Source organism: Anoplopoma fimbria, chromosome 3 (genome assembly GCF_027596085.1).
Source record: "Anoplopoma fimbria isolate UVic2021 breed Golden Eagle Sablefish chromosome 3, Afim_UVic_2022, whole genome shotgun sequence".
In the NCBI taxonomy this organism is placed as follows: Eukaryota; Metazoa; Chordata; class Actinopteri; order Perciformes; family Anoplopomatidae; genus Anoplopoma; species Anoplopoma fimbria.
In genome coordinates this window covers 26,868,154-26,891,200 of record NC_072451.1, presented here as the reverse complement: position 1 = coordinate 26,891,200, position 23,047 = coordinate 26,868,154, and the positions used below count along the sequence as shown (strand labels likewise).

At 38.3% G+C, this 23,047-nt stretch overlaps 1 protein-coding gene across 1 annotated transcript in view; it reads right to left on the bottom strand.

The window, feature by feature from the left end:
* Positions 1 to 13,023: 13,023 nt before the first annotated feature.
* LOC129111882 (dual specificity calcium/calmodulin-dependent 3',5'-cyclic nucleotide phosphodiesterase 1C-like) overlaps positions 13,024 to 23,047 on the bottom strand; it is a 61,615-nt gene continuing 51,591 nt past the window's right edge. The window contains exons 12-17 of the mRNA XM_054624035.1: positions 22,422 to 22,503; positions 20,821 to 20,941; positions 18,961 to 19,130; positions 17,539 to 17,784; positions 16,911 to 16,973; positions 13,024 to 16,502 (exon numbers count right to left, since the gene is read on the bottom strand). Coding sequence (XP_054480010.1) covers positions 16,483 to 16,502; positions 16,911 to 16,973; positions 17,539 to 17,784; positions 18,961 to 19,130; positions 20,821 to 20,941; positions 22,422 to 22,503 — 702 coding nt within the window. The 3' untranslated portion in view covers positions 13,024 to 16,482. The remainder of the gene's footprint in view (positions 16,503 to 16,910; positions 16,974 to 17,538; positions 17,785 to 18,960; positions 19,131 to 20,820; positions 20,942 to 22,421; positions 22,504 to 23,047) is intronic.

The following is a 23,047-nucleotide window of genomic DNA, read 5'->3' as shown; positions in this document are numbered from 1 at the left end:
TAACAGCCTTCCCCCAAAAAATGCCTCAGCTGGTCTGCTGAACGTTCTGGTCCAACACACACACACACACACACACACACACACACACACACACACACACACACACACACACACACACACACACACACACACCACACACCACATACACACACACCAGCATCTGATGAGTCAAACTCCCCATCTCAGACTAATCAGTTGACTGCACTAATTGCAAATGCAAATATGCAAATTTATATTAATTAATTACTCCACTAATTAGTTCTCTTGTCTTTTCAGGTAATAAATCATGGTGTGGTTGAGAGGGAAAGAGAGAGACATGGCAGTGATCTTTTGTCTGCTAGAAATCCTTGTTTCAGGTCTGTATCTGATTTTAAGATAAAATAATCCCCTAATAATCCCACAACTGGGACATTTTGTGGCGTTTTTCGGCCGATTTTCATAAAAACATAGTCTTTAACCGAGACTCCTTCACTTTTTTTTTTCTCACAACAATCCCAACTGAGTTAATTATTTCAATTGATGTTTTACGTGTCATACTTCAAGGTTGGAAGCATTGCAATTTGAGAGGTAAAGCAAATAGCAGAGGTTGGTAAACCAGTGTGTCTCGCTGACAGTTCTTGCCTGTCAGCTCTTTTAATTATCACATTATCAGCTTTTATAGGCACGGCGCGTGGTGTAGAGCTGCAAATGAAGGCGCCACTGATCGCACGCTGAGTCGCAAGCGTTTTTCAATTGATGTCAGCAGTTAAAGGGAGTTTGTGCCTGCATGATGAGTGCGAGCCGGTGAAGTGGTTGAGGATGCATTAATGGTGTGGTGATACAACGTGAATCCGTCCAAAATCTAATTGACTGCATTACTATTTATAGATCATTTCTTTAGTGAAGCCCTGTGAGGCAGAAGAACACGTTTCAAAATGAGCCCCAAAGGCAAAGCATGTATTTTTTTAATCCCGACACTGACTCTGTAATGAGCCTTTTACTGTTAATTTTCAGTTGCTCAACGTTCTAACAACTCTGACTATTTATTTTGCATTGAGGTGCATGTACAAATTACTAAAGCTAAATAAGGAAGTGCTTAAATACAAGTGCAAGTTAATTATTTTGAGTTACTTGTTGATAGCTAATACCAACATGAGGTCCTCGGTTTCTGCTACGAAATCCTTTAAGAATCTTGTTCTCACACTGTAAATCTTATGTTTTTTTATTGTTTTTGTTTATTATAGAATGCTCCAAAATCTCTGATGTATTCCTTTGCAACACCTCAAGTGTATCTAATCTTTTTCTTTCAATTTTCCACCATTCCTTTTCTCAACCAGGTAAAAGGTAGACCAAATACAAATCTTATTTCAGGAGCGATCTGGCAAGGAAGGCAAAAAAACCAATGATACCGGCCCTGTCTCCTCAAAATTACGTTTGTATACTGCATTTTTTTTAACAAAACATGACTTGATTATGTTCAAGTAAGTTCTATATTGTTGCCAAGGATGTAGTCAAGACCAATTTAATAGAGTCTAAGCCAAGTGGAAGACAAGGTTCAGTAGAGTCTGAGTCAAGCCCGAGTTCAGAGCAAATCGAGTCCTGTTCAAGACCATAATAGACAATAATGCCTTGCCGATGTTAATTTAGTGATTAGGGAGTCAGGATGTACAGAAATAATATCTACAAACAATAATGATCCATCTTCTAATGTCAAACAAATCATGGCATAGAATTACAGGTTTGGACAGACCATTAAGGAAGAGGTGGATTTTTTTTTTCATGCATCGTGTTGGAAGAGTCAGGCAACGTTTTTTGCAACTGATCCTGAATCAGCAGCCATAAACAACTTGACCAGTTATCTCAGACTCCAATAAACAATATAATAATATATATAATGACTGAATTTGAAATCCTTAGCCACACAACACTTTGGTTTGTGGTTGATTGTGGTGATTGTGGTAATTGTAGTTTTGGTTAAATGTTAAAAATGCACATGTACGTCAATGATGAAGAACTCAAGTGTCTAGACACAAAGATAGAAGGCAGTGTCATCGCCTAACTGTTGTCTTTCTATGAGCAAATATTGTAAAACAAATGAAATGCAATGTCAGTGAATTTTTTTGTCAGTATGGTCAATAAGAACATTTAGAAATTTGGCAGATAAGTTAGTTAAAAACATGACCTTTTGTTGATCCACCATGTCTGTGGTACTTAAATGTTTACCCAACTACGTTGTGGACACAAACGTAATTGCTGGCTGAATTATATCAAGAGGCATCCTTTTTTTGAGCGAATGCAGTGATTTATGTATGGCACAGGAGACGCAGAGAAGTATTCATTAATTAACAACATTTCTTCTTTATGTTTATAGAAAACTTATATACTGTTGCACATTCCATTTCTGGAAGATAGAATTGTAAAAAACATAGTTTGGGTGGCACAATACTCCCCCTGAACATGTGTTTCTGTTGCATATTAGTAGGACATATAATGTAGTTTCTAGAAGACAGGGTTGCTTTAACAGGCTACAAAATGATCTCACACACACTGCATAAAAGAGCTTAAAAATATCCAATTGAAATGTACATGAAGGTGTTTGAATTGTCAAGAAACATCTAAATTAATAAAAAAAGTTATATGGGGAAACATGACTTCAACCCATGTGATCGCTTTCCCACAATGAGAAAGAATTCAATGTTTGGGAGTAAGACATTTTTAAGGTGTGTTTAGTGATAATCAATGAATAGTACAGGGGCTCCATAGTGACAATGTTTGGTCAGAATCAGTCAGTTTAACTAAGAAGGAAGGGAAATTAAGTCGACATTACATTACAGTCATTTGGCAGATGATTTTGTCCAAAGCAACTTGCAATTAGTGCATTCAAAATTAAAATAAACAAGACCTAAATGTCATCAAGAATTGGAATTGGAAGTCCAGGCTGTCAATGGCCAAAGCCAATTTAAATCCGACCTTGTTTCAAAAAAGGGAAAACAAGTTGTAAAAACAATCTTATTGGACAAGCTTCATCTTGGTAATAGTGAAACACATTCACCAACCAGCAACCACCCACCAGCACGGTGGATGTGCAGAGGAAGGCTGAGGATTGGACTGATTACCAGAGGCCAGGTCCTGGACTGGTGTCCTCCAGCTGTGCTGTTCTACCCAATTAGAAACTCCATATGCTGCCCCACTCAGCTGCTGAGTGGCCACACCTCCCACCCACACAGGTGGGAGCACTGTGTGTTTCTGTTGTCTATACAAACAACACAAACAACACAAACACTCCATTGTGAAGGTAAAAGCAAAGTTTCTCCTGCGCCCATTTGTAGTTGGATCCAATATTTTATAGCAGACAAAAATATAATGACCTCACACAGCATATTTAATTTTTGTGTGATGGTCCAAAACACTTTCTTAATCCCAACCCATTTCTTTACACCCAAACAAAGTAACTCTGATTGTCACTGCTCCTTTGACAAGAAACACACACAGGTATTTAGGTGGGTGGCATAGTGCTAATATAAAGTGCTAATAATATTAAAATATGGGGATATGAATAATGGATATGTTTTTGAAGATGTATAATGTAAAGATGTCTCGTTTTTAGACAGAGATGGGACGCAGACGTGAAATGTTGCTGGAGGCTCCCGTTTCTTTTTCAAAGCTCAATCTGTTCGCACACGTTCAAAGTGGCTGTTACAATCTGTTGTGGTAGCGACACTTCCATACCCAGAAAGTGATAAGATAAATACAATGTGTCAGACATCATATTTAAGTAAAAGTCACATCTTTAGTTTTATATAAGTATTGCATGAAATATAGGATAAACTCAGAGGAGACGATGTCTGACCTACAGCAACTGTCATCATGTGAATAAACATAAACACATTATTCATATTCTCTGACAAGAGGGACATTTGTTGCAGGTACTCATTAGTATGAATTTGAGTTTCAAAAGGATTTTTGTCACGCATGTGATTCCAACTTTTATGGATTGCTTTATAGCAGCTCTGTTTTTTTATTCCGAGCTTGAAGCCAAGAAGATTGACAGGGTTGTAAAGTCGTTTTCTCACCTAATCGACACTCCAAGTGTTGATATGCCGTCTTTCTCCCTCTTCCCCCATCAACTGTCCTCAACTCCCCGTTGATTCACAGCGCTTGAAACCACTTCTCGTTCTTCACAAAGTGGTGCACAGAAAGAGTTTTAAGTGTTCATTGCAAATTTAGTTGAAATTTCATTTTTTTCGCCTTGTTTTAGTGATTGTTGTGTTACATTGTGCGGGGATGTGTTAACACAATCAAATACGAGCAGTGTTTGAAATGCTTTTTCCCTCTTATAGGCTTTGAACTATAGAAATGCCTTAGCTCAGCTTGCCTCACTCACTAATCTTAAGGAAAATGCAGTTATTTGCTTTCTTGCCGGAGTAAGATGAGAAAATCAATACCACTCTCATATCTCTCCAATAAATATGAAGCTACAGCCAGGAGACAGTTAACATAAAGACAGGGTTTAGAGGGACACAGCTAAACAAATGTTTCAGCTAGTATTGCTGATCTTTATAGTTAGCTGAATTAAGATATGTAAGCATGTTATTTAGTGTTTGAAAATCTATTTAAAATTCTATAAATTCATATTTTAAGGGGAAGAAGAAGTTGAGTCCTCCATGTTGTGTCTTAGAGTCATAAAGAGCGACCAGGGCGGAACAATGACCTCGGTGACATTACCAAAATGCTCGTTAGCACAGCATTGCAAAATAGGAAATGTTCAAATATCGTGTTTTGAGGAAAATGATCACACACACATAGACTTATTCAAAAAACTCTACTCACGACTACAAATCTAACCACATTGTCTTTGTTGTTTTTTTAAGCAACCTGACGTAGTAATGATGCCTGGAATGCGATTTCAACCCTGGTCTCACTCTGGTCTAACCCGTCATATTGATAGCCATGACATCTGATAAGCACGCACTGTGCTTTCAACTAACTCCAATGAAAACCCACTCAAGTCATTATTAGATATTCAGAGCACCTGACCTAAAGAGCGAGATAGTCCTCATAGGGCAGGTAGAATAGGGTGTGGATGGGTAAAACAAACACTGGACTTTCTCCCATGAGGCCACTGTTGGTCTCATGAGTGAAACTACAAGTAAAGGTTATTTTAGTCAACTGAGTCTTTAGGGCTGTTAGTCACGAAACTCATGTGGGTTGCTAGTCACCTGACTCGTTAGTCACTGGGTAGTCACGAAAGTCTTTAGTCAGTCAAGTCAAAGTCTACAGCCATTCCTTTGAAGATGGAAGTTTATTTTAATAGCACTAACGCTAGAAAGATACAAAGAGCGTCACAGTCTTAGGGCCTCTGACCAGGCGTCTGTATTTGATAGTTCGTGAGTGAGAATGGGTTGAAACCAACTACTGATTATGAGCACCACAAAATGGTCAAATTATGGTACATTATGGAACATTTGGGCATTGTTGATTGTACTTCATACAGAGAGCAACAATAATTGTTGTACATTTGATTTACAGCAAGTGGGTTCTTTCAGTTTTAATCTGACCTACATTTAAACCCACTTGCTAATAGGTCACAAGTTACTTTAGTAAATTCCTAAGACCTTTCATCATTGTACTTAATGGTTGTTCCAAATCAGCAACCATAGTTTATATTCCTGTCATCGCTTCAGACCCAGATTTTGATCGTGTGCCAATGCTTTACCTTTAGTTCTTCGCTAAATCCAAGGACAAAGCTGGAGGAGTCATTTAGAAATCGTTTCCTAACTCCGGTCCTAATCCTTTGGTCTGTAATCTGTATTTGAGGAATAGTTAAACACATTTTGACAAATATGATTATTAACTTTCATTCTAAGAGTTAGATGAGAAGATGGATACCATTCTAATGTTTGGAGCTGGAGCCTGAAGGTGTCTAGTTTAGCTTAGCTTAGCATAGAGACTGGAAGCTGCAGGGGAATTAGCAAACTAGCATCTCTAAAAACTCCCGAAATTGGCATTGAGACTGAAAACAGCCCTGCACTGAAAATGAAAAATAAAGAAATCATAATTCATAATATCGAGTAAATTCACCTCTGGCTGTTCAGAATAACTCCACATACTTCTCCACTCTTAAACTCCATTGTTATGTTGCTGAAAATATCTCAACATGACACCACGCCATCTGTGTTTAAGCAGTTTTAGCAAGAAGGAGCAACATGGTGTTGCAGTGTTAGATTGGTTTGAGTTTGATTTAAAGGGAAAGTGCTGCACGATGAACGGCAGCTGTATTATCAATGATAAATTAGCTTTTAAAAATCTTTTTAATGCTTCATTTGGATTTTCAGCATCCAATAAGTGTTTTTCTATTGATTTATTGTCATTATGGTGAACTTAACAAAAGGTGGAGGAAGTATTCAGATCCTCTGATTAAAGAAAACGGTAATACAAAAAGTAAACATACTCCTGAATTCAAAATCTTCCTTATGTAAAAGCGCAAGGTTTTATCAGCAAAATGTATTTTCCTTGGCACTTTTTTACACATTAAAGTCTGCTTACAGATTGCCGCTGCATATGTGGAAAGTGTTGTATAAAGCCTTTGTTTCTGCTTTTAATGGCTCTATCAGAGCTGAGTGAAATCTGATGTGTTAATAGCATTGGTTGGACCTGAAGACTAAACGATGGAAAATTATATTAATTAGGGGATTATGGAGTGAGGTTACCAGGACTCTGTAGCCCGCAGCTCATCTCTGCCTTCGGCTACATTAGCCGCTACTAACAAAAGTTTGAGGACTAAACGGTTTGTGGTTGAGTTGCATAGTGGGAGATGTCGGTGCCAAGTTGTGTTAAGAAAGTCAAACATGTGCACTTTTAATCACTTCACGCGAGTCCCTTAGTGTTACAGAAGTGCCATGCTAAATGATGGAATACTATTTTTAGTAGTATATCTTAGTACTTTATCCACCACTGATAAATAATATGCAAAATAACTTGTAAATAACTTTTAATTACAGCAGTAGTTAAATAAAAACTTAAGTATTCCATCTGAAAAGTAGTGGAGTTGAGGTATAAAGTAACAGAAATAATAAATAAACGACACTGCAGTACAGTAATAGAGAAATCTAGTTTGCACTATTGAAAGTCAATGATTCAAGTGAGACACATTCAGTCACTTTTTTTTTGTTCTACATGAACTCATCACAATTTTGCAGATAAAGTATTTCTGATTTTATTTTCTATTATGCATTGCTGCTGTGGAAAGTGATTCCCACTCTGACAGCAGATCTTTGTCTACAGACATCAGGGAGCTCAATGCCCTCTGCAACTCCTGCATCATCTGCTGTGTGTCACAATGCTGGAGCCATGACGGGGGTCTGCCCTGCCCCTTGTTCCCACCTGACGGGGGGTTAAAGTTGGCAGCCACGGCTCCTCACCTGTCAGGCTTCCAGAGAGGAACCACTTGGCTGCCAGCAGAAATAGCTTCTTCCTATTTGGGGGTCTGCCCCCAGTCAAGATGAGGGAAGCTTGGCTCTTTAAGAGTTGGGCCAATTCCCAGACACACTAGCAGCTCGTGCCACAGGGCCCTTTGATTCTGGGCCCTCGATCAGTCACTCTAAATAGAGCTCTGTGCTCTTTCCAGTGGATAGACGGGGTTTCATTTTTATTAAACAGCTTGATATGCAATGTCTACTTTACATGCTGCGTGATGTGGCCGTGTGCAGCTAAGTGGCGAGAACATGCTGTCCGTTCTGGTTAGGTTAGAGGATGGATTCCCAAAAGGCAGTCATACTGTAGCCCTGCTGTGACAGCATCAGATTTTATTTACAGTATATATTTGCTAATATATTTGGCAGCTATTTTGTTTATTAATTAATTAATTTTTCAAGCAGAAATGCCAAATATTTTCTGGTTCCAACTTGTCAAATGTGAGGCATTGCCGCTTTAATTTGTCTAATATGACAGTGAAATTAATATATTTGGGTTTTGGATCGACAAATAAAGCAAATTACAGACTTCAGTTTGAACTCTTGTTTGAGTTTTCTGTCTATTAACATTTTTTTTCTCGATTAATGTTGATTAATCGAGAAAGGATAAATCAATCAGTGATAAAAGTAGCCCAATCTTTAGTTGCACACCTACTTCTTTTACTCTTATATGTGCCATGTCTCCATCTGTCTGAGTGTGGAAAAGGAGGATAACTACCAATATACACCAATACAAACAGTGTTTAGGTGCCTCCTCATTTGCATGCGTGCATATATTTTAATACATAATGTGCAGTTGAGCACATCCTCCCCACAGGTGTGACTGTTTTCCTTTTGATGAAGGAAAAGCAAACTTATTAGCAGGTCCAGGTACATCAGAGCAGCAGTATACGCCAGTGGCCATGTGATTAAATTACGAGTCTCAGGGAGCCGGGTAATGAAGGAACAGGCTGGCGGATGCCTTCACACCCCTCCCTCCTCCTCTTCCTCCTGCTCTTCCTCCACCAAGTCGTACTGGAGCTCAGCCCGAGCCCGGGACAGGAGGTGGGGTGGAGCACAAATACCAACACTCACATAAATGCATGGACAAACTACATTTGCATTTATGAGGGATTTTTAGGCCGTGTTGATATAGTAGTCATGAACGTGAATCAACAAGAAGAAACACAAACACACACAGAGAAAGAAAGAGAGTTTATATTACTGTAAATTAGTCGAAATGTAAAAAACATATATGGAAAAACCACCACAGGACGCACACTGGTGTTTATCCAACCACCCAGTACTGCAGTTTATACCAGAAAAACAAAATCATTTGCACATTTGACTTCCAAGCAAATTGACTATTCAAAAGAATAATGACCAAAAGCAAAAGCTCTGTAAATCAACAGTGAGCCAAAACAAAACAAAAAAACCCCACAAAAAACCCACAAATCTTTCTCTGCAGCCTCACCATATTCCTCAATCGTGCCAAAAATAAGCATTAAAAGCTCTTTAAAATACGGTTGATGGCTTTTGGTTACAGGCAGTCCCCATTTTCATCCCTGGCAATGGTCTTTTATGGCGAGGGACCTAATACAAGATTTCTGTTCTCGTGCAAACACAGTGGCCATGGGCACCAAGGAACAGCTGCCGTATAATTGAATTAACATTCGCCTTCTGCTCCGGCACTCAGCGCTGTGCTGAGAACTCGTACACATCCCTCCACAAGCTCCATCAACCTGCCCATGAATATGCATGTTGCTTGTGATAAATATGCGTTGTGCTATGTGTAATGTTTGTGGAGCTGCCTACATGGTGGATAAAGAGCTATATATACTGACTATCTTGGGAGGCTGACACCGTATACATTTAGTCTGTTGATCATTTTTTAGTGCTGTGGGCCCTCTGAGGCTGAGAGAGACGGCGTTGGGGGAGCTCGAGCGTGATTTGAAGTCTAACAGAGACATCTAGTGGATTACTGACTGTGAGACCACTGATATGTTCCTTTTCTGTAGACGTCACTCTGCAGCACACAACTGATTTAATTATATATGCTATGGACACCGCGGCAGGTGCAACAAGCATTATTAAACTACATGGATTAAATATTCACTTCATATATAATTAACGGCAGAAAAAAAAACCATCATCAAGGCAGAGAGCAGATATATAATCAAACAATATGAACTCCACAGCTGTTTAAGCCAAAAACACACATATTACAGCCCCCCCCCCCCCCCCCCCAAAAAAAGTTGAGGCAACATGTGCACACAAACACAATGCTGCCTAGCAACATTGACCTTGACTAAAGAGAAAGTAGGTTTGTTGTCTACTCACCTACCTGACCGACTTCATGTGAATCATAATAATAATAATAATAGAAATAGAACATTTTATTTGTATAGCACTTAAAAGGGCACTGTACATGGTAAAGACAGAAACAATAAAATGAAGAATAATTTAAACAAGGCAGAGAGATTACATTATAAGATAAATAAACAAAATAACATCAAGAAAAAAAGACATAATTAGCATCACAGGTTAAAAGCAGATTTAAATAGATGAGTTTTAAGTAGGTGGTAGTATTGTGCACCACAAAGTCCTACAAAGTCTGCTCCAAATTCAACTTCCCAGCATTCTCAAAGCAAAATATAGCCAGTTCACTGAGCCTCTCTGTCCCAGTATAACCAGTCCACTGTGAGATTATGAGATTTTTCAAACACTTGGTGTTGAATGAGGCTGCAGTTACAACTGTGACAGAGATAAACAGTCAAAAACAGCAGACAGCCAGGCTTCAAGCACCTCACTGAAGGTAAAAGTTCCTCAGTGAACAATCTGTACATTGGGGGTGTGTTTCATTTGGGTCACTTAGCGTGCTGGCCGGGTGGTGCATTAAACCAGTGATTCTTTTAGATGGATACAACATTTTGCATGAATTAACGCTAACTTTAACCCAGAATTGTTGTACTGTTCACAGCGTGTTTAATAGTAACAAACTCAATAACTCCAATCACAAACAAGCTAGATTTATTTATCTCTTGTTTATTGGTTTGATATGACCAATAAACAAGCTAAGGATATTTTATCGTGGCTGCAGGACCCATTGTCCCTTTGCCACATGGCTCCATGAAATCACCTTGTTTGTCTGTGTTGACATACGTCCAGTAAGAAAATTAACATATTTCACCAAATTTAAATTCCATTTAAAAATGTAACCGTGGAATTCAGAATATGGGCCGCATGGATGTGAAAGACTGCCAGAAGATCGGTTAATGTTATGTGCGGAAGTCGAACTTTTTTTGCTTCATGCACCACTGAGCAACATTCATAGGAATGAACCAGGCCTGCCATCAATCATTTCACAAATTTTAACATAAACATTCCAAATTTGTCCAAGTTTATTTTCTGTTGCAGTGTATGTGACTGAATAAGACTGAATAAATGTGTTCCCAAGCTGTTGCCTGGCATTGCAATTCCATTAAGACGGTCATTGCATCCATACTCTCCTCCATCTCTCCTCTCCTTTGAACTCTGTGTTTCACTAGGGGCGGAGCTTTGCACCATAGAGGAGAGAGAGGCAATCTGTCGCCAGTGAGCTAACTATTTTTTTCTCTACTATTTATACTTGCTCTGTTTCAACAATTTTGGTCTTAAATTCAACCACGGTATTGTTCACCCTGTTGGGAGATGCGGTGCAGGAACAGTCCATGATAGCCACAAAGCTCATTTATGTAGTGTATATGCTTTCAGGATTATTATTATACCTTATTTTTGTAGATTACAGGACATTTGTAATGCACTGCAGGAGGATAAATGTTTTGTTTTGTACGTTTATGTACTGACGTGGGTCGCAATGGCATTGAAAAGATGCAACTTTTTATATCATAGAATGTTGTTAGCTGATTTTTGAAAGACTTTCTAAGTAAAAACTGAGTTCAGATTCTTCTGACTGATGGTAGCTTTTGATGAAAAAGTAAGTATTAGCAGTAATGTAGAAAATTTGAGGATGAAATAAAGATGCATAACGAATTGTTGTGCATTTGTATCGCTGACAGGTGAATCATGATCAAATTGAATTGTGAGGCCAATGAAGATTCACATCCCAAATATATATGTTACTTATATCAAAAGATGACTAGTGAACTTCAAGAAGTCAGTGAGTTATGAACAAAAATGTAAAAAAAGAATACAACTTCCCCTGGTCTCCCCTACATCATCTTAATAAAAAAGAATTAGAAAAAAGTAAAATGACTGATTTTAAAAAAAAGCATACTGAAAAAGTGAACAAACCCTTGTTACAGACACAGGGGTTATTGCAATTTGTTATTTCCACCCATGAATAAGTATTAATCAAAATTGCAAAAACAAAAAACCATGGACTAAGTGCATGTCTGTGTTGTAGAGTGTCCATGAAGGTGGAAATTAGCCTTTTTCATGGCAGGCTGGCTTGACACAGCAGGAAAAGCACAGGTGTCAATAATAGAACTAATGATGGCTGAGTTCAATTTAGCTGCTTTGACTTCAGGTTCCTGGTTTTGTGCATGCTGGCTCTCTGTCACTGTCACTGGGACACCTCACTGGAACAGAGCCCCCATTAGTGTGATTAGCAACACACAGTGGTGGAGTTTATAATTGTACTGTTATTTGCAAAATATATATAAATACAAATATTATTTTAGGTTAAGTTATCCAGCAGTATATAAAGTAATTATCATCAAACCAGCTTTAAGTATTTAAAATAAAAATAAACCAGTTGTATTATACTTTGAAATTGAAATGGTCCATTCTGCATAAGGAGAGTTTTCACCTTTTGACTTTTACTGAAGAAAGACTTTGAATACAGGACTTTTACTTGTAACAGAGTATTTTTAAAATAATTTAATATATTTTGGTAACACCACAGAAGGGACTAGAGCCACAACAAAACCACTTCACTGTTCACTGATGCTTCTGTCCTGGTTGTCAGCTCCAACTTGAAACACCTGAGGAGAACCTGAGTTGGTCAGGCTCGGGTGTTTCAAGTTAGCACGAACAACCATCACGAAAACATCAGGTAAGATATTGTGAGAGGGACTTAGCTAACAATAGTCATTTTTAGTCTATTCTATTTATATATCGTCACAAATGAAAAATGCATTTATAAAAGGAAAATGGTTCGAACTTATTGAGCACAGGCAGGTCTTTAATCCAAAATTGCAGAATCCTAACAGGGCTGAAGTGATTAGCTGTTAAATCAACTATTCTAATAATCGATGAATCCACTGAGTCAGTTTATCAAGCAGAAAATGCCCCCAAAAAGCCCATTATGATGGGATCTCTTTGTGTCTCTCATAGATAGATCAGTATGAACAGGTAATGATTACAGCAGTTAAAAAAAGCAGTATACAATTAAGTAAGGCTTGAAAAATTGTGAGGCTATCATTTAACTTATTTTAGATGTTTTATATACATTTGATTGATTAAATCGAAATAATTGTGCACCTCCCAAAACACAACCTTGAAAATCTTTGAAGTGTCCCTTTAAAATATATCATGTAATACTGTGGTGCTGTTGTAGAAATGAAGACAGGCAGACATGATCTGAGCCCTTTGAGTCCAGATTTATTGATACGGCTGTGCAGTCACAGAGCATGGTGGCACACGGCCGCCTGGCCGGCGTTGGGACAGTGACACACACATGCATGCACACACTCGCACACACACACACACCCTTTCATAGTCTGTCTGTCTTATCATGGATGTAGTGGAGGTTAAACCAAAGGCGGATTTATTTTGTTTGCTGGTTAACTACTGTTTATAATTTTACTTTTATAATCTGTCTCATTCTGTTATATGTATATGTAAACATATTCAGTTGTATCGGCCTGATTTGGTTGATTAAACATATGAAAATTTGATCCTTAAAGTGGGAAAAAAATCCTGAAATCAATTTTTTTGATAATGATGATGATTTGAGAACTGTTTCCTAGCTTTAAACAGTCCACTGTATCACTTTATATTTATTTCTCTCTCTCTCTTACTTATACACACACACTCTCACACACCCACACACACACACTCATTCGTCTCATCACACTCTCATCGATAGAGCAGGTCACAGTGAGGAGATCAGAAATGCACATTAAGTATTTTCGGCAGTTTCTCACACACACGCTTTACATCCATCTAACCTCGGTCCCTAGAACAAACTAGAACAGTGTGAGTTCCGTCATTACAGAGTGATTCACACTAAACAAGGAAACAAAGCAATTAACAAACAAATAATCTGTTCTGTAGTAACAGTTACAAAACACCATGTGTAGAAGTCTGAACATGTCATAAATACAGCTATGTTTCTGATTATGGTTGGTATAAATTATTTTTTAAATATTGATATAGTATAGGCTAACACAGTAGCAAGTGAAAGATAGAGCAAACTACAAGACTGTACATGTGTTGGTCCCTTGGTACAGAAAATATATTCTGCTTTACCAAGTATCAGGCAGGCTATTTAGGGCACACAATGAGTTTTGTATTTGTTCTATATATAAATCTAATCTTTATATGATTGTTACACTTTGAATTTACAGTTTTGAGCCACTTGAATTGTTTTTCTGACTTCAGAGCTGGTGGAATAAAACATATCGAACAGACACACACAGGGACATATGAACCAGAGAGGAGAGACAAAATGACAAAATAAAAAAATGCCATTACATATTGAAGACTTTTGGACAATCCAGCGAACAGTACACTAAAAACAGGAAAAAAAAGCTACGCGGCGATAACATAGATTTTTCTAAATGAAAAAGAGCAAAAGTCTACCACTTAAATATTATACTTATAACTTCTGACTTTACAGACTTTCCAACAGTGTCCAAAACTAAAGTCTTTACAGAAGATTCTTTAGTGTGAATAATTGTAGGAAGATATGAATGTTTTGTTTGACTGTACCTGGATCAGCACAAATTCAAATGACATCACAAAATTAGTTTTCCTACAGGTGAAAGGTGTCAAGTGGAAAGTACATATATATAGGCACACATTCAGCCAGCTGTCTTGCTAACCACTGACTGTATATTTTAGGTAGAAAGATGCATGTGGTTACATTACGTGATAAACGGCTTGATATGTTACCCTCCTGTCATAATATAAAAATGAGTAGTGTGTATTAAAACAAAGAGGCTATAAAAATCATTCCTACAGTTTTATATAAATGTTTAGATGCTGGATTATTCACCCTCTTTGAACCCCATATATACTTTATGTTTAAGTATCTCTACCAGTATACATATGTACAGTATACTTTAAAAATAATATGCCAATAACTTGATCTTGGCACAATAAATGTTGGAATTTTCATACCAAAAGAATGTAAAGCAAAGGGAAAAACAAAATAAAAAGTGCAAAATTTTAGGGAAAACATATCCATTATTATCTGAATACTGCCAAAATGCTTCTTTTTTTTTTCAATTACACATATTAAGTATATAGTAAAAGCTGAACCAGTGTTGCAGAGGTTCAATATGTTACATATGCACAGTAAGCAATATTTGCATCTCCTATACGCGACATTACAAGCCTTAAAAACCTGGCGTACAGACAAGAAGCAGGTACAGTTTGGACTCATAGCCTCGGATGCATCACAGAAGCATGATGGATTCATCTGGCTAATAAGTGTACGAGCACACTGTAAACACGTCGATTAAAACATTACACCAACAACCTCGCAGGCGAAGCTGCTGTAACATAACTGTACTGCAAAATAAAATACATACATGAGCTTTTTCTCTAATTCAGCGACAATCTTGACTTTTTGCTACAGCTTAAATACATATAAGAAGGCATCAAGAAGAAGTCTTTTGACGAAGAAATGACATACAGTGTGAGGTTATTAGACACATCTAGTGCATGATTCATATAGGACACAAGAAATGCAAAACAAATAAGATTGTTACAAAAAGAAAAGTACAGAAAAAACATTTTTATATATATTACAAAAACTTGAACGTGTGATATGTTTGAAATGCAAAAGTTGCATTCTAATTTTTGGACATTTCTCACTACAATATCTTACATTATACCCAGAAAGAAAATATCCTTTTATGGATTGTGGAATCGTAAGATTTTCTACTCCGCCTCCAGATCCATAACATATACAAACTTTCAATATATACAATTAAGAGGACAGAAAAACACACAAAAAAACAAGGAACACAAACTCATTAGAATTCCACAATGCCTGAGGAAAGCACTAAGGTTAAGGGGAAAAATATGAGCCACGACTGGTTTCTTGCAGTAGCCTCAGCAAACATAAGAGACTCCCAACCGGAGCTCCTGCAGCACAAGGAGAAGTTTAATTTTTCTACACAGAGGGAATGTGTTAAAGGAGTACTTTCTATTAAAATATATGTGCTTTAAACCTGTCAACTTAACCCCAATGTAGTGCACACATACATGTATCCTTTACATACTGTGTAGCAGCTATAGACGTCCCTCTTGATGTACATTTATTCTTCAGGTAGTACCAAAATAAATTACTGTGATGCAAAACCTTGTCTCTAAACACGCTTTTTTTACCAACTGATACTTGTCTTGAGTGTCGACGGTGAAGCATAGCACAGCAGTGAAAAGTGGGACTTGAATAGAATGGCTACATGTCTGTGGTCTGAGTTAAACACACGATTAGAGCAAAGTAAACGATTGGCAAAGAAAAACGAGATAAGCAACATGTTCAGTGTCTTTCAAAGGCTCCTCTTCAACCCCTCCCCCCCTATTCATAAGGTTGTTTAATCTGTATTGTATTCATCAGGAAGCATGAAGGTAGGAAAATGCTCTGCATACAAGAGCCTGGGAGCATAAACATGGTAAAAAGTAAAAACAGTTAATCACAGAGACAAAAAGGAAGTGATGGTGTCAGTTTCCTGGTGTCCTGTAGAGGGCGACACATTCCAACTAATGGCCTCTCCTCTGGCTGAGTTTGAGTCCTCGCTTACAAGTAAAAGCAGGTTCAGGTCGACAGCAGCACAGCAAAGATGAAACAGTGAGGCTGTGATTCTCCACAGCTCGCTTATTCCATCGCCAACTCTGCTTTGGGAAAACAAACAAGGACTATTTATAATTTAAGGGAGATGATTAATCGACAAACTGATCATCTATTAAGGGAAATATCCCTGGAGGATGACCAATTGTCATGGATTATTACTTTTGTTAAAATATCTGATAAAATGACAAAAAGTCTGGGCTAAAGTTTCACACGAATAATAATCAACAACATAATCAAAAGATTGTTCAATTGCAGGCAAAAACTGTCTTTGAATTAACGTTGAAACACTGCAACAGCTATACGTCTACATATCAGTAAACAATGTATTCATGTTTAACCTTCATGAAGGTTAGATTTAATGCACGCATGTTGTCATAGACTGCTTTGTTTTGGCTCGGTGTACCTGATAAACTGATAAACACTTGAGTTTATGTTTTTAGGAATAAACTCACCATCGTCTCCTTTGTTCTTGTTTTCTTCACCCTCTGGAGATTCAGTCCCTTCAGACAACTCTCCTGAAGAGTCAGAGAAGACTTGTTATTTTGTCAAACTGATGCACATTTAGTGGTGACAGACATGCACTCTATCCAGACAAGAACATTTAAAAAGAATCCTCAAAGCATCCTCTATATCTATATATATCTATATTTTATCTTTATAAAAAGATGTTTGTATCTAACTGACCTGCCAGTCAGTCTTTACAAACTCATGCTGTGCAGACAAACATTGTTGGAACCCACAGAGCTTTGTTTTAAATTCTAGTCAACTTATTCCTGCTTGATTCAAAACATAAAAAAAACCTTTTCATTCACAAATCAATTACTGGAACCTTTCGGGGTCACCGTTTTTAATATACTTGGTGTGGCGTCTCAGGTTTTTTTTATCGGCTTAAAAAGAAAGGGAATTGGTACTAAACTCTGGGAGATGAACAAATCCAAACAGTGTCACTGATAATGAAAATGAATGATAGAAACATTCACTGCAGCTTTAATGATCACGTTGGTATGCATGTCTATGTACTGTATGTAAATTGCCTTATGTCGACTCATGCAGAGGGATTTCACAGTTGGCGAGACGTACCGTTCTGCAGTGGAGGATTCTTGTGCGTGGGGCTCCCAGGCTGCACCCCCTGCTCGGTTTCCCCAGTGTTACCATCTGGTGGTCTGACCTCCGCTGACTCAGACTCCTCCCCCTCCTCCTCCTCCCCCTCCAGTTGGTCCTCCTTTGGTTCAAGCTGTTCTGGTTCTACGTCGTCCTCCTGGGGCTCCATAGCCTCCTCCTGTTGGGCTTGCTCCTCTGCTTCCCTTTTAGCTCTCTCCTCCGCCTCTGAGGGTCACATGGAGGATGGAGGCAGGTTAGCAAAACATGAGCGTCTATGTGTATTAATTCATAGCAGGTTTATTCTTACTTAAAGCCAGTAAACAATGAGGGAGCTCATTTGACCCTTTTGGACCGTTTCAGACCTGATACAACCTGCTATGAATATTAACTTTAACATTCATTAGATAAGATTTTGACCACTTGGGGGCAGCAGAAACAAGCTAAAAACACGTTTACCACCTTTATGTTGACATGGTAAACTAACAAACAGCTGCCTATTTACACATCTAGAAGCTACGGAACAACATGACGTTCATTCAGAGTTGTAATTCTGGTCACTGATTTTGTTTTTACCATATCCAGAGGCAATAATCTGGCACTTTATTTACTAAATGCTCCACTATGATCACCATATTGATGATGTCTGTCTGCTGTTTGGTGCTGAGCCGGTATTGGACTGTTGATTACGGGGGCTTTTTCCTTTTTTGGAGACAATAGTGCTGATTAAAGCGGTGAGAGTGAACTAAACAGAAAAGATTCTGACTGAAAAACCCTTATAATGAGATGAAATACGTTTCTTTTTTAAAGTGTGAAGAGCTGCAAACTGGTCATCACTACAAACAAAACCTTTCACAAAAAGACAGTCATGTTATACATTGTCAATCTAAAATATTGACAGCAGCTGCAAAATTATTGATGGTATTGATTGTAGCAACTTTAATTGTCCTCTATAAAGTTTTAACTAAGGCTATGAATGGCCAAAACATATTTACTAGTGATTTGTGCACTCTCTATTTGGTAACAGATATTAGTAATAAACTGTTGAATGCACATTTATTTCTCACTTATAGGCCATCAAGTCTAAAGTTAGAAAAGTAAATCATTTATCAATAAATGTTTCTTATAATAACCCATCAATTGTAATAACAAACAGTTAATTAATTGGTTGAAGAGCTATCTAAAAAGATTTTAAAAAATGACATGGTGGAGAAGGATAAAAACCAACGACAGGAATTTTACACATCATGGCAACCCAAACGTTTTTCTTGTGAATTTTTACAACTCATGTATAAAGCACGAGGATTTATGCAGATATGATAAATCAATTAGATAAAACATTAATGTCCCCAGATCAACTCCATTTACCTGTATATTATATTTAGTTGTATGGGTAGACTGTACCTTTTGCAGCCTGAGATTTCCACCTCTCTCTGTTCTGGTACACCTCTTCGTTCCACAACGCCTTGAAGTTCTTCAGGTCCACCGTCAGCAGAGAGCTTTGTCCCAACGAGCTGCTGTCGGGGCTCTTCACACTGTGCCTCTTGGCCTCCTCTGAGCTAATACTGTTCAGACTGGACAGAAACATGAGAGGGATGAAGTGTGTTAAAAGTTACACAAGAGTATATGAGCCAACAGCCTTGATAGCAGCTCCACACAGAGCTAGATGCTAATGTTTGCATGCTAACAAAGACAAATGCTGATGTTTACATATGTTTACCTTATTCACCATCTTAGTTTAGCATGCTATATTTGCTAAATAAGAAATACTGATGCTGATGTGAATGCACTCCACCTATTTCACACATGAAGTTCAGTTTGTCTGTCAGTAAGAGTGCCACTCAACCTGTGTGGAAACACTTTAATAATGGTTTTTTTTGTTCCGGAGGGAGCTTTACAAAGTTCCTAAGCTTTACAAACTGAATTTAAAGAAGTGGGCGTTTAAGAGGCAGGGGTCTGAGGGAAGATGCTGTCAAGTTGCATTATGGGAAATGTGGAGTCAAGGGTTAATTAATCTTGACCCATACAAAAATCAGCATATCTCACCTTCTGCTGCTCCAATTCTGCCCATTCTTTCTCAGTCTATTGTGGATGCGACAACTTAATGGAAGTGCAAAACTAAATTGCTGGAGTGCCTCTTTCAGAGATGACAATTTCTATTCATCACCTTGGGAACAGGTGACATTTCAGTATTAACCAAAGTGGTGGACCAACAAACCGACCGACTGACATAGCGATCCCTAGTCTTGCTTAAAAAAACAAGTGCATTCAGAGTCAGAGGCACATTGAGCGAAGAAGAGAGAGAGACAGGTAGATGATCAGAGGAAGACAGATAGAGCAGGCAGAGTTACAGACGATTGAAAGCTGCTCTAAATGCTGGGAAGAAACAGTCCAAGAAAACCCATCAGCACCCAGGTGTGTACGAAGACGAGGAGACTGCACAAGTGGCAACACTATCTGAGATTTCCACTCGGTTAACTTGGACTGGAGGCCCACTGAGTGATGCTAATGACTGCTGTTGAGGAGAACGTGGAGGCTGATATTGATGTGCAGGTGAAACAGAAGATGCAGAACCAGACTCCCAAAGGACGGCTTTATATTCCCAATTAGCTCACCTTAAAAAACAAAATAAAATACTTTTTTTAAATGAATTATCTTTCTCTGGATAGTTTAATTATTAGTAACGCAAGAACAAGCGGAATGCACTTCCTTATCTGGATAGTTTCAAAGCGTTGCATCTAGATGATTTAGTACGTGGCTGGAAGAAAAGTACTCGGCCAATTAAGTTAGCCAGTGGAGACAAAACCACTTTGTTTTGTAACCCAGGAGTCCATTGTGTATGCCGATCCAGCACGGAGGCCCACTCTTGATCAGGGACAACGAGTTTAGCATCTCTAAAATATCAATTTCAAGGTGTGTGGCTCTGCTCGATGAAAGGTGGAGGCATTTCTATGCACAGAAATGGATTACTCATGGGAGACTCATCTGCTGTTCTGTTCCATTAGATATGCTGTTATTGCTGGGGAGCTGTTGAGGTTTAATCACGTCACTGAGCGAGCAGTCATTCAGACAGGTATGAGAGGTGAAGGGTAGAAAACGGTAGATTTTATTCATTCTTGTTCAAGCAGTTTGGGTGATTAAAATTTACTCCGATTTACATACATTCACCCACGTCCATCTGCTCAGTCCTGCTACTTAGCAGCATTGAAAAATCCAAACTTTTCCTTTCCAAAATAATTTCTTAGAGAAAGTGCTGCAGCTCACCTTGAGCGTCTGAAGCCGGCAAAACCTGAATGGGAAGCCTCGTCGATGAGCGGTTTGATGATACGTTCCATCATGTCCGTCAGCACAGTGAAGGTGGGCACCACAATGAAGTCAATGAACCCTGGGGACGAAGATATCAGAATATATTCAGAATATAGTGTCATCTGTTGATACGTACATATTCACATTCTTTATCTCAGTGTGAATTATTTAATGCATACTTGGACAAAAAGAAGCCCAGAACAATCACTGTAACAACATTTATGAAATAAGGATTTGAATGTATTTCCAGAATGTTGTTGAATCAATTATTAAATCTAAGATACAATAAAGAGAAATAAGATCCATAGGTGTTAACTGTGTCATTAAACTGTCCAGAAGCTTTGAGCTGATAAAACTTTCATCTCCGTCCCCCTCAATTAATACTGTGCATTCACAGCTATTAAAGTATAAAGGTTCAGATTGTCTAAGTCCATCTTTAAACAATACTCACATGCCTATATTCACATTGAAACTTTTATTGGTCGCTGTCATTTTTCCTCCTGTGGCTACAAAGACATGTCTCCATAATGCTATTTTGATGTAAGGAGGCAAGTCCTCGTTTTGTGCAAAGATGCAGCCTAAACGTGGGCCTGTGAGTATTTAAAAAGGATCAAATCTATAAGATTGCTTCAACATTTCTAAGCGACCAGCGAGTTCAGCATTTCAGCCAACGTAGAGGCTGACTTATCTTCTGGTGGAAGCTGTTGGAGTTTTACACAAGCAACATATTCCCTCTCCCTACTCGTCAAATACCACCGCTTGGTCAGTGGTCCTAAACTCTATAAACATGAAGCCCTAAGTACCCGTCTAGGGTCAGTTTTGGACGTGTCAGGGAGGGCTGTCACTTTCTGCTCGTTACATACATGCTCCTGAAATATACCTTCGTCTTCATTAGTCATTACATGCACACGGTCTCTTTTCAAAACAAACTTTGAACATAGGTTTCCTTAGTTTTTAAGTTTACTTACGCAACAAAACTACTTGTTTGGATTGAGACAGCACAAACTCTTGCTTAGGCAAAGGATGAGATTGTGGTTTGCGTCAAATTGAATGTGTTTGTTACGTAAATTAAATACGTTTGTTACGTAACTGGTGTTACTTTAGAGCGTAAATTTACGAGCAATGAGTTAGTAAGTAAGGTAAAAGAAGGAAGCATTGAATTGGTTTCACACGGACACAAACAGCGGTCTCATGGGTGAAAGTCCTGTGCTTGTTTGTTTCCTAATAAGACTCGATCAATAAAAAAAGAAGGTGGTGAAGGACAGAGCTATGCGGTCCTAGAAGAAAAGAGGCTAATTAATCATAAGTCAGTTTTCTATCAAGGAAACGTTATGCTACCATTATCATGGGAAGCACAACTACACATTTAATGTTAATTAGTTATTTGAGCGATTTATATCAATTAATATAAATAAAGGAAATACCTTTACAAAGGAAAATATATATTTTTTCTGAAATAAACTCATGCATGAGCAGTGTGTCTGTATGTACCCATACAGACACACTATTATGCTGATGGTGTATTTGAAATGCCTGTAAAAAAACTGTAATGAACTCACCGATTTGGGACTGGGCCACCATTGTGGACTTTCGGTCGCAGAGCGGAGAGAACGGCAGGCCAAGCTCTGATTCTTTGTCCCCCTGGAAATACAGCAGCTCCCTCAGTAAATTGTTCTCATTCTTTGGTTTCTATTCAAATGTACCCGTGCCTCGAGACATGCACACAGACACTCGTAAACACACTCGTACACACCGCCACTGTACACCATATGCTCACACTTCTATCAACAGGCTTTGGAATTGTCTGGCCCCGACCACAACAAGTGCTTTTGTGCCACAAATGTGTTTCATTTTCTCCTCTGATGTGTCACAAAAAGATGAGATGTAGAGTCGGGAGGCAATGTTTTTTAGAGAGGTCATTTATCGGCGATTCATATCTCGAGAGATTAAAGCCTTGTGAAAGCAACCACGATAACAATAGCTTGGATAATGAGACAATGTGGAATAATAATGGAGGGGATGAAAGCAATGTGGCACCAGTTAGACGACTGTCCTTCTTGTTGACATTAACAAATCCACAATCTATTATTTAGAGCCAATTGCACTGTTTTATCCTAAAGGTAATGTTCTGCATTTTAATCTGCCATGGCGCTTCGTCAGGGGCGTCAATTTTGAAAAATGACAA